General features: G+C 44.4%; 1 protein-coding gene across 1 annotated transcript; it reads right to left on the bottom strand.

Moving 5' to 3' along the window:
- Window positions 1-740: 740 nt before the first annotated feature.
- On the bottom strand, window positions 741-12,385 carry tmem65 (transmembrane protein 65). Its single transcript, XM_086171232.1, has 8 exons — window positions 12,222-12,385; window positions 11,719-11,967; window positions 6,486-6,530; window positions 6,308-6,375; window positions 6,180-6,234; window positions 3,061-3,103; window positions 2,359-2,464; window positions 741-1,623 (listed from the first exon to the last, which is right to left on the bottom strand). The coding sequence occupies exons 2-8, from the start codon at window positions 11,948-11,950 to the stop codon at window positions 1,516-1,518; spliced, it is 657 nt and encodes a 218-aa protein (XP_086027358.1). The 5' UTR covers window positions 11,951-11,967; window positions 12,222-12,385; the 3' UTR covers window positions 741-1,515.
- Between the last annotated feature and the right edge of the window lie 496 nt (window positions 12,386-12,881).

Below are 12,881 nucleotides of genomic sequence, written 5' to 3' on the forward strand. Positions count from 1 at the left end.
ACATTAATAAGAATTTTGCAGATATCTGAAATAATGAAGCGATTACCTGTATCAGTGATAAATTGGGGAAAAACTCTCGATGTGCCAAACATCAGGGAGAATATAATTCTTTCAGAAAATAATCATGGAATTAGCCTCTTGTCATTTAAGAGTCTTTAAGTGCTTAAGAAATGTTATACATACCAGCAACCAAGGTAATCCCGAAGAGCTATTTAAAGAGACGAGAAGGGAAATTATTCTGAAAATTACCGGGAGACAATCCGCCCTTTATCCAGTCGTGGGAAACTTCATGAAGATGCAGGAAACTCCATGAAGATGCAGCTTTCTGCACAAACCTTCCATCGGATGCAGTTCCAACATTGACCACTAGAGGGCGCCATTTCTGTGGAGTCACTCAGCCAAACTAATTCAGGTCATGTGTTATTATTTTTACTATTATTATTTTTAGGATTAAGTATTTATATCAAAGTATTTCTCTGATCGATAAAAACACACATATAAACAAAGTAAGGGTTGTAACCAGATGGTAGTGAACATTTATGAATTCTATGTCTCCAAAACCATTTATCACTTTGCTGTTTTCTTTAAAAAGAACACTCACCTTTTGATATGGGAAGAAACCCAGTGTGTGTGTGTGTGTGTGTGTGTGTAAGACCTGGTGTGGATTCACATTAACCTCACACACACACATACGTGCTGATGTCACGTCCTCAGACTGCCCATTAGGTGAAACCTGAGCCTTTGTTTGCTCAAGCCAGTCACATTTAACCATTTTTTATTCAAACCTTCTTTTTGGCAGGGAGAGTTGAGGAGGATAAAGGAGAAAAGAAAACAAGACCACAACACAAATGGGAGTGTTTCGGGAGGAAGCGCCTCCCTGATAACTGACGGAGTGTGAAGAAATTTGCAAAAAAAAAAAAAAAAAAAAGAAAAAAAAATGAGACAAGTTTTTTTTTTTTTTTGAATTCCAGTTAATTCACCATTTATCACGTCATGATTTTTGAGTGGATTTCAAAGTGTTTTAAATTGAGGTCATTGAGGCGTTCGGTTTTAACTCCTTTCCAGTCACCGAGTTTTACAAAAAAAATCCACACACACACTTGCAGGTCATTCAGAGGAATGTCAAAAGTGGCCTTTTCCACTCTGAGCACAGACCTACGAGGAAGACCAGGAGCAGCCACGTGAAAGATAAAATAAAGACAAAGAAAGAAAGACACCGAAAGGGTTGTGACTTTACAGACGCACACACACAAATGCCACAAAAAAAAAGAAAAAGTCCAACTGTTAAAACTTGGATTTGTAAAGTTTGACATCAAGTGCATCCAGTTTAGGAGTGTGTCCATGCATTGGCCAAGTGTTGACCTCATATGATCCATGCGTTGTCCTAGCGTAGCCCATGCATTTTCTGATTGCTGCCCTAGCATTATGCTAGTGCTGTCCGAGTGTTGTCCTAGCATCATGCTAGTGTGTCCTAGCGTTATCTATTCACTGTCCGGTTATTGTCCTGGCGCTGCTCTAGCGCTGGGCGTCTCCTTTGTCCTTGTCCTTGTCGTCGTCATCGCTGATGAAGAGCAGCGGGAACATCCCCAGGACGCAGCCGATGAAGATCCCGATGGCTTTTCCCTGCAGAGAAGAGGAGTCAGTGTCCTGCGCAGGATGTCCGGTAGTTACGGGTTTATTTTCAAGTGTTTTTGGTTGCAATCTCCTTTTTTTTGTTTTTTTTATCTGCTGATTCATATTTTTCTGTATTGTAGGGACAATGCTCCCCCAAAATAAGGGGTGAGAAATCACTTGAGGGACACCAAGAAATATTTGACAAATTGGCAGAAACTGGACAATTTTGGAATAAATAAATAAGTAAATAAACTCAAACATCTTTTATTGTTTACTGACACGGTGATTTTTTCCCGATTTATTTTTTAAATTCAGGTCAAGGCTCCGCTACACGCTCTGAAAGCCCAAAAGTCAAAATAAGTTCATTACATAAATAAAATTTAATTTTCTCCGTAATACTTTATGAATTTCAGAAGCAACACACTACACACTTGTTTATACAAAGTGCAAAGGTAATAAAAAGCAATATATACAGTGGTGACTTTATTTTAGATGTCAAAAAGTAATTGCGGCTCCCAGGGTTTTCTTTTCCGAGGAAAGCGGGTCCAAATGGCTCTTTGGGTGTTAAAGGTTGACGACCCCTGGTTTAGGTAACAGAGCTATGATTTTACTTGTCCGGCCCCCTTGACATCAAATTAGGGCGTTTGTGACCCCTGGATTACAATGAGTTTGACACCCCTGATCTACATCATTTCTGATCAATCAAACAATTTGATTGGAGTTCAAATTGGAGCAAATCCTCACCAGGTTGGCGCTGAGCCGACTCTGCCACATATCCACCTGGGTGGGCGTCAGATCGGGAACCTGCATCCCCAGTTTGGAAGCCAAAGCCTCCACGTAGCCTGCAAGACTGTGTGTGTTTAACACACACCCACCAAGAAATCATGTTGTGTAATTGTGTTTATAAATATCTAGAATGAATTCATCTATTTTTAAAACATCAGTGGACAAGCATTTTACAGGCACACACACACACACAAGCTCTCAGATGGTGTTACGGTTCCAAGAGTAGCACCTAAAAGAGGAGTGCTAACAGCACAAGCTAACAGTTTTAGCTATTAGAATAGAGGTAGCAGTTGCTAACAGTCGTAGCTGTGTAGCTAAGGTGTTAACTGTTGTCAGAGTTCCTTGTTCACTGCTAATGGCTAATCAACAAGTTGGCGCTAATAGAGTTAGCTAGCAGCTAAATGCAGTCGCTTACAGTCACAGCTAACAAAACATCACCATCACTGACACCTGATCGCTATTGCTTTATCATTTTTGACCATATTTTAGCAAAGGCATCACGATGCCACCTAGAAATGAATATCTGGTACTCTTCTGTGGAACTTTTTTGGAACCCTGCGGGTCCACACTACAAAAGAAGTGTGTCATCCTGTCTTATCTTGGAGGGAAAGTCATAAATTTCCCAGATTTTAAGACAAAAATGAAGGAGGAAATTCCCACCCGAGACCCGCCAGGTCCGACACCAGGTTCCCCAGGGCGGCAGCTGCAAGAGATTTGAGAAGAAGTTAATGATAGGGTTCTACAAAACTGTTTTCATTTTGTGTTTAATAATTCATAATAACAAAGACAAAAGATGGAAGCTGGAGAACGGTAGTGAGTTCGATGGAAATCTAAAGAAAATGAATCTGGGTATGAATCTGGGCTGGCTGTCGATAAAAACTTAAGGTTCTCCAAGTCTCATCCGGACCCCAGAGCTTGGGATTGATCTAAAGCTGGACTTATTATATTTACAAGAAGTGATTTTTAAAACAGCCCCAATCTTTCAAAACAAGAATTAAAAAAAACATTGGAAATTAGTTAAAAAAAAAAAAAAATTACAAGCCCAACAAAGTTGCTAGAATATTTGTTAAAAAGAATTAAAAAATATATAGCAAAATGTTTGGTAAACTATAAAAAAAAAATATATATATATATATATTAATCAAGATGTTACCAAGAAAAAACAGACAAAATTATTCAAATAGTTATTTTTAAATAAGGCTGATCAGTAAGCATACCGACACATAAAACTCAAACATTTATATGTATAAACTTATATATAATTTCCAGGGCTACAGATGGAAATTAGCGATGAGCTATAATCTGGTACAAACATCTCTGCCTCTGTGCTTAATGTATTTGTACACTGTCCTGATAAACTTCTAAGAAAAAAAAAAAAAAACCCAACATAATTCCAGTTCTGAGGGAATATCCTCGTTTGAGGTTTTTAATATTAGTCAAAGTAAATAAAATTCTATTTCCTGCTCTGTTTAAAAATGTGCTAATTAGGTTGGAAATGAACAAGCGCAAAGACCCGTCTGATCTGGGCTCGGACTAATACCTGGAGACGGGGCGGCGGCGGCGGCGGAGATAAAAAGGAGCTTGTCTTTCTCAAGGGGAAAATAAAATACCCTGAAGACTCTTCCTGAGCGGCTGCAACACAACAAGACGACTCCCACCTCTGCTCGAGCAGGACGACTGACCTGCTTTCCAGCCGTTAGCCTGAAATTAGCAAAACCCTCAAATGTACAATAACTGCGAATCCGACTGCACCAGATTAGGAGCGGCGGTCGCCATGATGGGGGGGAAGTTCTCATCTCTTGAAACAACCTCAAAAACGAGATGAAAGAGCCTTGCGTGTTCCCCACAAAGCAATTTCAGAGGTTTTGTTTTAAGCAAAATGAAGCCCCTCTTTGATGTGTTAGGCACCCCGGCCTTTTATCGCCGCCACTCGGAGCCTCCAACCATGTACGCCACGTCTCGTTAAAGAATCGCCCTGACTTCGGTTGGTGCGGCGTTCTGCCGATGGGCCCTCACACACACACACACACCACTGGCGGCAGAAACAATGAGCAGCGCCTCTGTATATTCATGAAGAGGAGCAGCAGCCAGGGGCCCCAACAATAGATCAAAGCTGCGGCGAGGAAGAGCCGCTCAAACCCATCAACCTCCTCCTCGCCATCCCCACCTTCCTTCTCCTGCCGTCGTTATTTTACTCAGCAAAACAACCGCAACATCAAAAAAAAGAAAAAAAAAAAACGGTGTGCAGGCTTTGAATTATTACAAAGACGGGGAGCGAAGAGGCGGGAAGGTAATTGTCCACGCTTCTGTGAACGGCGGAGGAGAGGCGTCGGTTTCCTGGAGTGGATTTGAACTCTGGACAGCGAGTTAGCGCTTCTCCGGGAAGTAAAACGTAAAGCTGAGTTACGTAAACTTCAAAAAAAAAAAAGAAAGAAAAAAAAACGACGGAAGACATCGGCGCACCTTTGAAATGAAATATAAATTGAGCATCTCTGCCGGGAGACGACGACTGATTTGGAAACCCCAAGGTTTTCCGATTGGCACCTTTCCGGGGCGAGGGGGGGTGATGCTGCGTATCCATGGCAACGGAGCCAGGAGCCTCAGCGGGTTCTCGGCGGCGCAATAAAAAAGTCGCGGCTGAGCAGAGACTGGTAATTTTGGAGCAATAAGAGGAAACAGTCTTCACTGAAAGAAAGTGAGATAGGTTTTTTATGATGTTACAGGTTTAAGGAGGAGCCTGATAGAGAAGACAGATAATCATAATAATAATAACTTTTTCTCGAACAAAAATCAAGCAAAAAACATAGACTCTTCTTCAGATGCTTACCGGAGAGGTGTAAGCATCTGAAGAGGAGCTTGTTTTTTCTCAAAACGTCATGCGAGAAAAAGTTTCTGGTGTTATAAGTTATACATCTTTCTTTTTGGAGCACTTTTGGTGTGTTGATTTTTTTTTGATCCAGCATCCATCCCTTAGTGGGTAGCGAATGTGCGTGTTTTAACTCTTTTAACAATAATAATAACAATAATAATGATAACAACTAAAACATTGACTTCCTGTTTGGAAACAGTATTAACTAAATGCCTTCAAGCTTTAAAATAATCAAAATTTTAACTAACTGATTATTTGTAACTTTGTCATCTTAAAAATAGTCTTTTCGAATAAACCAAGCTCTTCATTCATGAACTTCAAAATTAAAACAAATACAATGTAATGTATATGAATGTTAAAAAAATCTTTTGATCCTGGTGTGGTTTGGATTATTGGGTCGATTATGGATTATTTTGTCTCCTTTTTTAAAGATACGGAAAAAGATCATTCATGAAATGAAGCTTTAGGAAAAAAAAAACATTTTATCAAATTCATTTTCTGTTTTAATTTAATTTCCTCACTAATCCATTCTGTGTGACTGTTTTAAAATGTAATTGAATACGTTTAATGTCTTACTTTTTATTTATCAAGAAGAAGAAGAATGTTGGTGTTTGGCACCTCTGGCACCTCCGAAGTGAAGCTAAAACAGAGCTGTCAGGTTCTCGGGGAACTCAAGGAGCTTTAAACCAGCTCCCCCGGATCAAATGCATCCCATAATAACCGCCCTGGTTACAGGACATGTTGCTGCCTCTTTCTCGCCTCCAGCGGCCGTAACAACCGGCGAATCTGCATATTTTGCTGATGTCCTCCATGCAGACCTGAATGTGTCCGATTGAAGGTCTTTCTTCTAATTCCTCTTCTACACGGGAAGTGGACGAGGCAAAACAAACAAAAAGATGGCGGCTCTCACCCGCCATGGTGGAGATCCCCAGGGTGACGCCGATGGACATCTCGATCTGGGTGCCCTGCAGGAGATAAGAGAAGAAGTCAACCTCGCCGTCCCTCAGAATCCAACCGAACGCAGCCCTCCACGCTCACCGCAAGGATCATGATGGCGTTGTCCAGGAAGCCGAAGCCCACGAAGGGAACCGCGTTGTGGAACAAAACTGAGGGGTGGAGAACGTGAAGAAAAAAGTGATGAAGAGTTCATTACCAAGTACAGTGACATTTCTTGGATGAGTGTGTGTGTGTGTGTGTGTGTGTGTGTGTGTCTCACCATATCTGATCTGGGCTGCAGTGGGAGTCGGGGGCTCCAGACTCCCTGAGGAGAGAGAACATCAGAAGAACATCAGACCACCTGCCAGGACAGAACCTCTGAACGTGGTCTGGTTTGGACCACCTCTTGACTGAGGAGACTAAAGACCAGAGGTGAAACATCTTCAAGGAGAAGTCCGGCTGCCATGGTAACGTTTGACGTTGACCGGGACGTTGACGGAGAACCTTCACGAGCCAATGATGAAAACCTCCTCTCTGGTCTCTCGACCTCCTGCCTAGCAGCTCCAACCTCTACATGCTTCTACTCAGATCTTCACCATCCATGGTGTCTTCTCTGACTTGACTCTGTTCCTTCTCCACTGAGGTGGAGAACCTCTCGGGGAGATCTCCGCCGCCACCAGAATTCACGCGAGGATCTCCCGTTGCCTGGCAACCAAATCCACTCCATATCCATGGCAACAGCTTCCACCCAGGAAGTGAGAGGGTGGCGGGCGAGAAGACACATTTAGAGAGGAGAACCACGACTTCTCTCTCCAGGTGTCTGTTGAAGGGGGCGGGGCTTCAAACCTGACAGGGTTTATAATCATTTTTTTTTAAAGTATAGATTTAAAGGAGAAATTGAACGAATCAGCAGAACGACAATGTCCTTCCCAGACGCCATATTGGGTTTTGTTTTGAGGCTGCAGGAGTTGTGACCTGGACCTCCACATCTGGGCTAAAAAGCGACCTCATCCTCTGCTTTCCGAAAGCACGTGGCTAATTTCGGAGAACTTTCATGCTAATTCAGATGCGACTTTATATGTTTTCTCTTGCAAGTTTCCCCAAATAATCTTACATCATTTTGGGGTCGTCTTTTCGCGAATTCCATCCATGCTAACTTTCATGTATTTACTTTTCATTTTCAGGATCCGTCTTGCTGGTCTTCAAGTTACTACTCCTCAAGCAACTTTGAATTATCAGGCTAATTCTTGCTTAGCATTGGTGAAAAGGTTCAGGTTCACTTTCCGCTCCTGGTCAGTTGACTTCCTCCCGATGAGCTGACAACTTCTGGCTCATCATCACGTTAACTTCCTGTTTCTGGTCAGTCCTGCTAGCAGCCAGGTGAAATTAAAGTCGCCCATGGTCTCCTTATTAATTTCAGATTTTCATTTCATGCCGCCATTTGTGTTATTCCATCCCAGACAGTGATTTCCCCCGACAGCCTGGACAAAAAAAAAAAAATGCAGAATGTGACTATTTGCTGAAACAAGTTAAATTAGGGGTGGATGTGATTGTAGCCCAAGGCCTGGGGTAGCAACTTTCATCAAAGGAGGAGCAAAGTCACACTTAATGAAGACTTTGAAACAAGTACCTGCTCACTTTGAACTTCTGGGTTTATTTCTATTTCGACTTCAGTTATTTCAAGTCAGCAGCCTGACGCAGGCATGATTTTCATCTCGGTACGAGTTGAATCGTCCTGAATGCCAATGAGGGGATGAGAGTTTGGATCGTGATGGATTCGCTGACGTGCTGAATGTGCGGATTCTTAACACGCCGGCTGCCGCTCGGTTCTGGCGTGACGCATCCTCCGGTGCCCGGACAGGAAGTCTTTCACAGACGGCATCCATCAGATTTAGTTAATGAGGGGGTTTATTCAAACCCCAAAGTGCAGGGGGACATCACGCGGATCTCCAGGAACTTCATCCCCCCCCAGATACCACCAAGGAGCTCCACTGAACGCCACAGGAGGTCTTTCCTACCTGAGGCTATCAGACTTTTTAATTCCTCTTCCTTCAGCCGAAGGGAATCTTCAAATCTTTGTGCTTAAGACCTTAAAACACTTGATAGCCTTAACCTTGACAATTTATATTTTACTGTATTTCTTATTCTCCCTCCTTCCAACGATTATGTTTTTGCTTGAAACTCTGGCACAACAATTTCCTTCGGGATAAATAAAGTTGTTCTTTATATCAGACCCTACCTGACCCAGCAGTCGGCACAGCTATTGGTTCAGGCCATGGTCATCTCCCGCCTGGACTACTGCAATTACCTCCTCGCTGGACGACCTGCTCGTGCAATAAAACCACTGCAGATGGTACAGAATGCTGCAGCACGGTTGGTATTCACTCAACCCAGAAGGGCTCATGTTACACCTCTGTTCATCCAGTAGCTGCCAGGATCAAGCACAAGGCCCTGACCCTGGCCTTCAAAACCACCTCAGGAACAGGTCCAGCATATCTGAACCAAATGATAAGACCTTATGTTCCCGGCAGAGAGCTGCGTTCCTCTAATACAAACCAACTAGCAACCTTCTGCTCGCTCGAAGCGATCTGGAACAAACTTCCGGAAGCAACAAGACTAGCATCATCTCTCTCAACCTTCAAGAAACAGGTAAAAACTCTTCTCTTTCAGGACTATTTACTGCGCTGATGCTTGAGCTGCCCCAGATCAGGTTAGGCACCAATTTGGCTATGCAGTGTGTGTGTGTGTGTGTGTGTGTGTGTGTGTGTTTTTGTCTAAAAAAAAAACAAAAAAAAAAAAAACTAACCCCAGCTTACTGTTCTGTATATTTCCTGTGCATCTTGTATTTGCAAGTGTTATTTGCAGTGCTTATGTCCTCTATTGTAAGTCGCTTTGGTCGCTTTCTCAGAAAGGAACGGAAAAAAAAAAAAAAGACTGAAATAAAATCCCATCAAAACAACATGCAAGTGTTGCATTTTGTGTTTATTCCCTCAAACCTCACCAGCTCCTCACTTCCCTCAGCATTTATGGCCTTGGCCCTGCAACAACAGGACCACCTGCAGAGCGCCATCTGGTGCTCTGGAGGTGTAACTGCTACGTCTCAAGTTTTAGTGACAAACAGGGGAACCGCGCTGCAGAAAATAAAATAGATGAATAAATAAATAAAACTAAGGATCCAAAGTCTGTTCCTGCGCCTGGAAGTCAGTCAACGCATGAGGAAGGCGGTGCTGAAAATACCTCACCTCGCTGTGGGAATTGACCTACTTCCATCACCAGACCCCCGGGGAAGGGACAACCGCCACCGCAAATAATCCAACCGATGCAGATTAACACACCATCAGATACTGCCGGCGCTAACCTGCCCTGCCGACACAACGGATATTTAAAGAAATAAAATAAACAAAACACAGTCTGATTTTCTGGTAATTTGTTGCAGAGTTCCAACATGATGAATTTTTCTGCGTCGGGTGCAAGAGCTTCGACGCGCAGGATTTCAGTCCCAATATGGAAGTTATGCTCGAAAAACATGAGTGGTTAGAACTCCAGCTGAACAGTAAGAAGATACCAGGCTTGATCTAATGTCCAACTGGGTTCTCCGGCCTCCTCCCACAGTCCAAAAGGTTGGATGTCTCTCCATGCGGCCCTGAGTTGGACCTCGCCTCTTCTTTTTATTCCGTCTGATGGTGGAACCGAGGCGCTCAGTTTCAGGGCGAGTGGTCCGTCAAACTGCCCGCCTCCATCTTCGTCCACTTGAAATCTTCTGGCGCTTGCGGTCTGGTCATTCTCAGAGGAAATGAATGCGTCAAGAAAACTCCGGGAGACTGACAGGCTCCTGCGGCGGGCTTCACTAGCTCTTCATCTGACCTGGGATCTGAACGAACTGTCCGTCAACATCGGGATAGTGAACGGACGTTTTATCAGATATTTGTGGTTTTTCAGATTTTTACAGATGATTGAGGGTATTGCATTAGCCTGTGGACTGGTTTTTGTGTAACGGAAAATGGCGAGAACATAGTAGGGACTGCTGGACTGGAACGAGGATCCCTACCTGCTAGCTGATGTGCTAATTAGCTTCAGCTAATTTTCATCTATGGCAGATTCTTTCCGTTTTTTTATTTCGTGTCAAGGGTTTCGATGATTTGGATTTTGAAGCCAGTCTCGAGCGTACCGGATTATGTTTTCGATTTTACAGACGGTATACGGAAGGATGGACGGCTAATACGACACGCCGCCTCGAGGAGCTATTTTTTATCCACTCGCCGTTAAAGATGGAGGCCTTGACTTTATGCCGGCATCTTGTGTCGTCGTAAGTACATAAAAAAAAAAGTCAGAGAAGTTGTCAAGGATAAGAGGTGTCAGAACAGATTTACAGGAGATGGAAAAAATAAAACACGAACAAAAGCTTTTAAAAGAAAGGGGGAAGCAGCAGGAGAGAGGAGTGGCAGATTGGCGGAAGTAGCAGGACAGGGAAAGGGGAAGAAGGTAATCAGCGGGATATAGGAGGGAGAAGCTGCAGGGAGGGGAAGCAGAAAAACTCTTACAGCTGAGGAGAGAGCAGTAGGAAAGAGAGGTGGAATTAGCAGAACTTTGACAGTGGGAGGAGAGGAATCAGGAAACTGGGCTGCAGAGAGGAGAGGAAGCATGACGCTGAAAACCCAAGTCATCTGGTCACTCAACGGCACTGACCAGACATGATTATTATGATTACACAGACCGTCTAAAAACCAAAAGGAAGTGGAAAAAAGCTCACAGTTCCTGAATTTCGGCGTTCCTTATTAGTTTACGGGTGGGCAGATATTTTCAGAAAACGGCAATTCTGAGACTAAAATAGAACTACAGTGTAACCTTGACTTACGAGTGCATCGAACTAGGAGTTTTCAGAGATCCGAACCGTGGCTCAGCGGAGTTTTTGCTTGAGGTTTCGAGGCCAGATAGGAGTTAGAAATGAGTTGGACAAGCGTTTGACACGATGTGGCCTCGGCAGTCCGTGAGGTGGCGTTTAAGAACTGGGACGTGCCGCCCGCCGCTGGCTAGTCCAGAAGAAAATCAAGGAAAGCCATGAATGAGGTGTGTTATCAACTTGTCCCTGAAGAGATGGAGAGACTGTTGGTGAGATATCGTGCAGAAGAACATCATCTGGGAGACGGCAGGAGACATTTATGGTGCAGAAGAAGAGGCGCTGGAAATGTCGCTCAAAGTCTTTGAAAAGGAGCAGCATTCACTCCATGATAAATGAAGTATAGCCATAAATTGTAGCAAAGTGTGCAGGTCACATTGCAGCATTAAGCGTGTAGTGAGTTAAGTTCAGCGGTAGTGAACTAAATAAAAAAGATAAAATTGAATTTAAACTCGTAAGCCAAGGTATGACCGTGCAAACACGCCCGACTGGACCGGGTCGTCCTTCACCCATGTGGTCTTGAAGGACCACGTAGAAGCCAGGAGAAGCTCCGGAACCCCGCGATGGGGATTTAACCGACACCCACCGTGATTTTAAACCCGTCCAGCCCACTCACCTTGGGCCACGGCGATGGACTCGAAGCTCTGGAGCTCCCTGAGCAGGCAGGTCCTCTCGCTGGGCTGGAGGCGGTAGATGAACTCCTTGGCTCTCCGCGCCGAGTTCAGCGGCTCCCGCGGCTCCTTGCGGCCGTGGGTTCCCATCGGACGCCGCGGCTCCGGGGGCCGGAGAACCGGGGCTAACTTCTGAACACTCGGCAGCGGAGCTCGTCTGAGGCACAGCTTGAACATTTCAACGGGGTAAATAACTGGGAAAAAAACAAAACAACTACTTTTAGTGTTCGCTTCTTGAACGTAGTTAACGAATCAAGATAGCCGTGAGGTAGAACCGGTTCGCGCCGGTTCTCCGACCCCCGCCTAGCGAACGCCTCGCCCCGGGGCTGAAGTTTTCTTCTGTCCGCTTCAGTCCAGCCGCTGAACTCCGACAGAAAAGCCGGTTTCCGTCGGGGTTGGTGTTTTTTTTGTTAGTTTAATCGTTTAAATCCACCCCCCCGGGACTCACTGGGCCGCCGGTGTTCGGTTGAGCCGCCGGTTCCGCCGGTCCAGCCCGCCGCCTCTCGGTTCCAGGAGTTCTCTGGCGGCGCGTCAAGTTCGACCTGAGGTACGAACTGCGGCTGCGTCAAGCCGCACGATGATCGCAGCGCGTTTCCGGTTGAGGTTTTCAAAATAAAAGCACCGACTTCCGGTTAAATTTCCCGAGTGAAATAAAATACCACAGAATAACTTTTCTTTAAAAGTTGAAATATGTTGTCATCATCTCGACAAAAACAACTTTTACTTGAATTATTCATATTAATTCTTCTGCAGAACTTTCCAACTGACCTTCTCACACGCAGTGAGTGCATTATTTTATATGGGTTAATCTCCTTGTCTTTCAAGGGTCTCCACAGTGGATCCACCTTCTCCATCTCACCCTGCTTTCTGGATCCTCCTCTCTCTCTCCAACTACCTTCATTTCTTCTCTCACCACGTCCATCCATCTTCTCTCTGGTCTTCCTCTGGATCAGGGGTCGGCAAACTGCGGCTCTGTCATCCTTACTACATAGACTGATACCACCGAGGAGCTCCACTGAACGCCACAGGAGGTCTTTCCTACCTGAGGCTATCAGACTTATTAATTCCTCTCCCTTCAGCCGCAGGGAATCTTAAAATCTTAAACCTT

Source organism: Fistularia commersonii, chromosome 24, assembly GCF_037954325.1.
Source record: "Fistularia commersonii isolate RoL2024-O1a breed Wild chromosome 24, RoL_Fcom_v1.0, whole genome shotgun sequence".
Taxonomy (NCBI): Eukaryota; Metazoa; Chordata; class Actinopteri; order Syngnathiformes; family Fistulariidae; genus Fistularia; species Fistularia commersonii.

Coding starts and splice junctions, on each gene's coding strand:
- tmem65 (XM_086171232.1), bottom strand. CDS start 11,950: ATGTTCAAGCTGTGCCTCAGACGAGCTCCGCTGCCGAGTGTTCAGAAG. Junction 2,465..3,060: donor TCGGACCTGGCGGGTCTCGG/GTGGGAATTTCC, acceptor AAACACACACAG/TCTTGCAGGCTACGTGGAGG. Junction 1,624..2,358: donor GTCGGCTCAGCGCCAACCTG/GTGAGGATTTGC, acceptor TCTTCTCTGCAG/GGAAAAGCCATCGGGATCTT.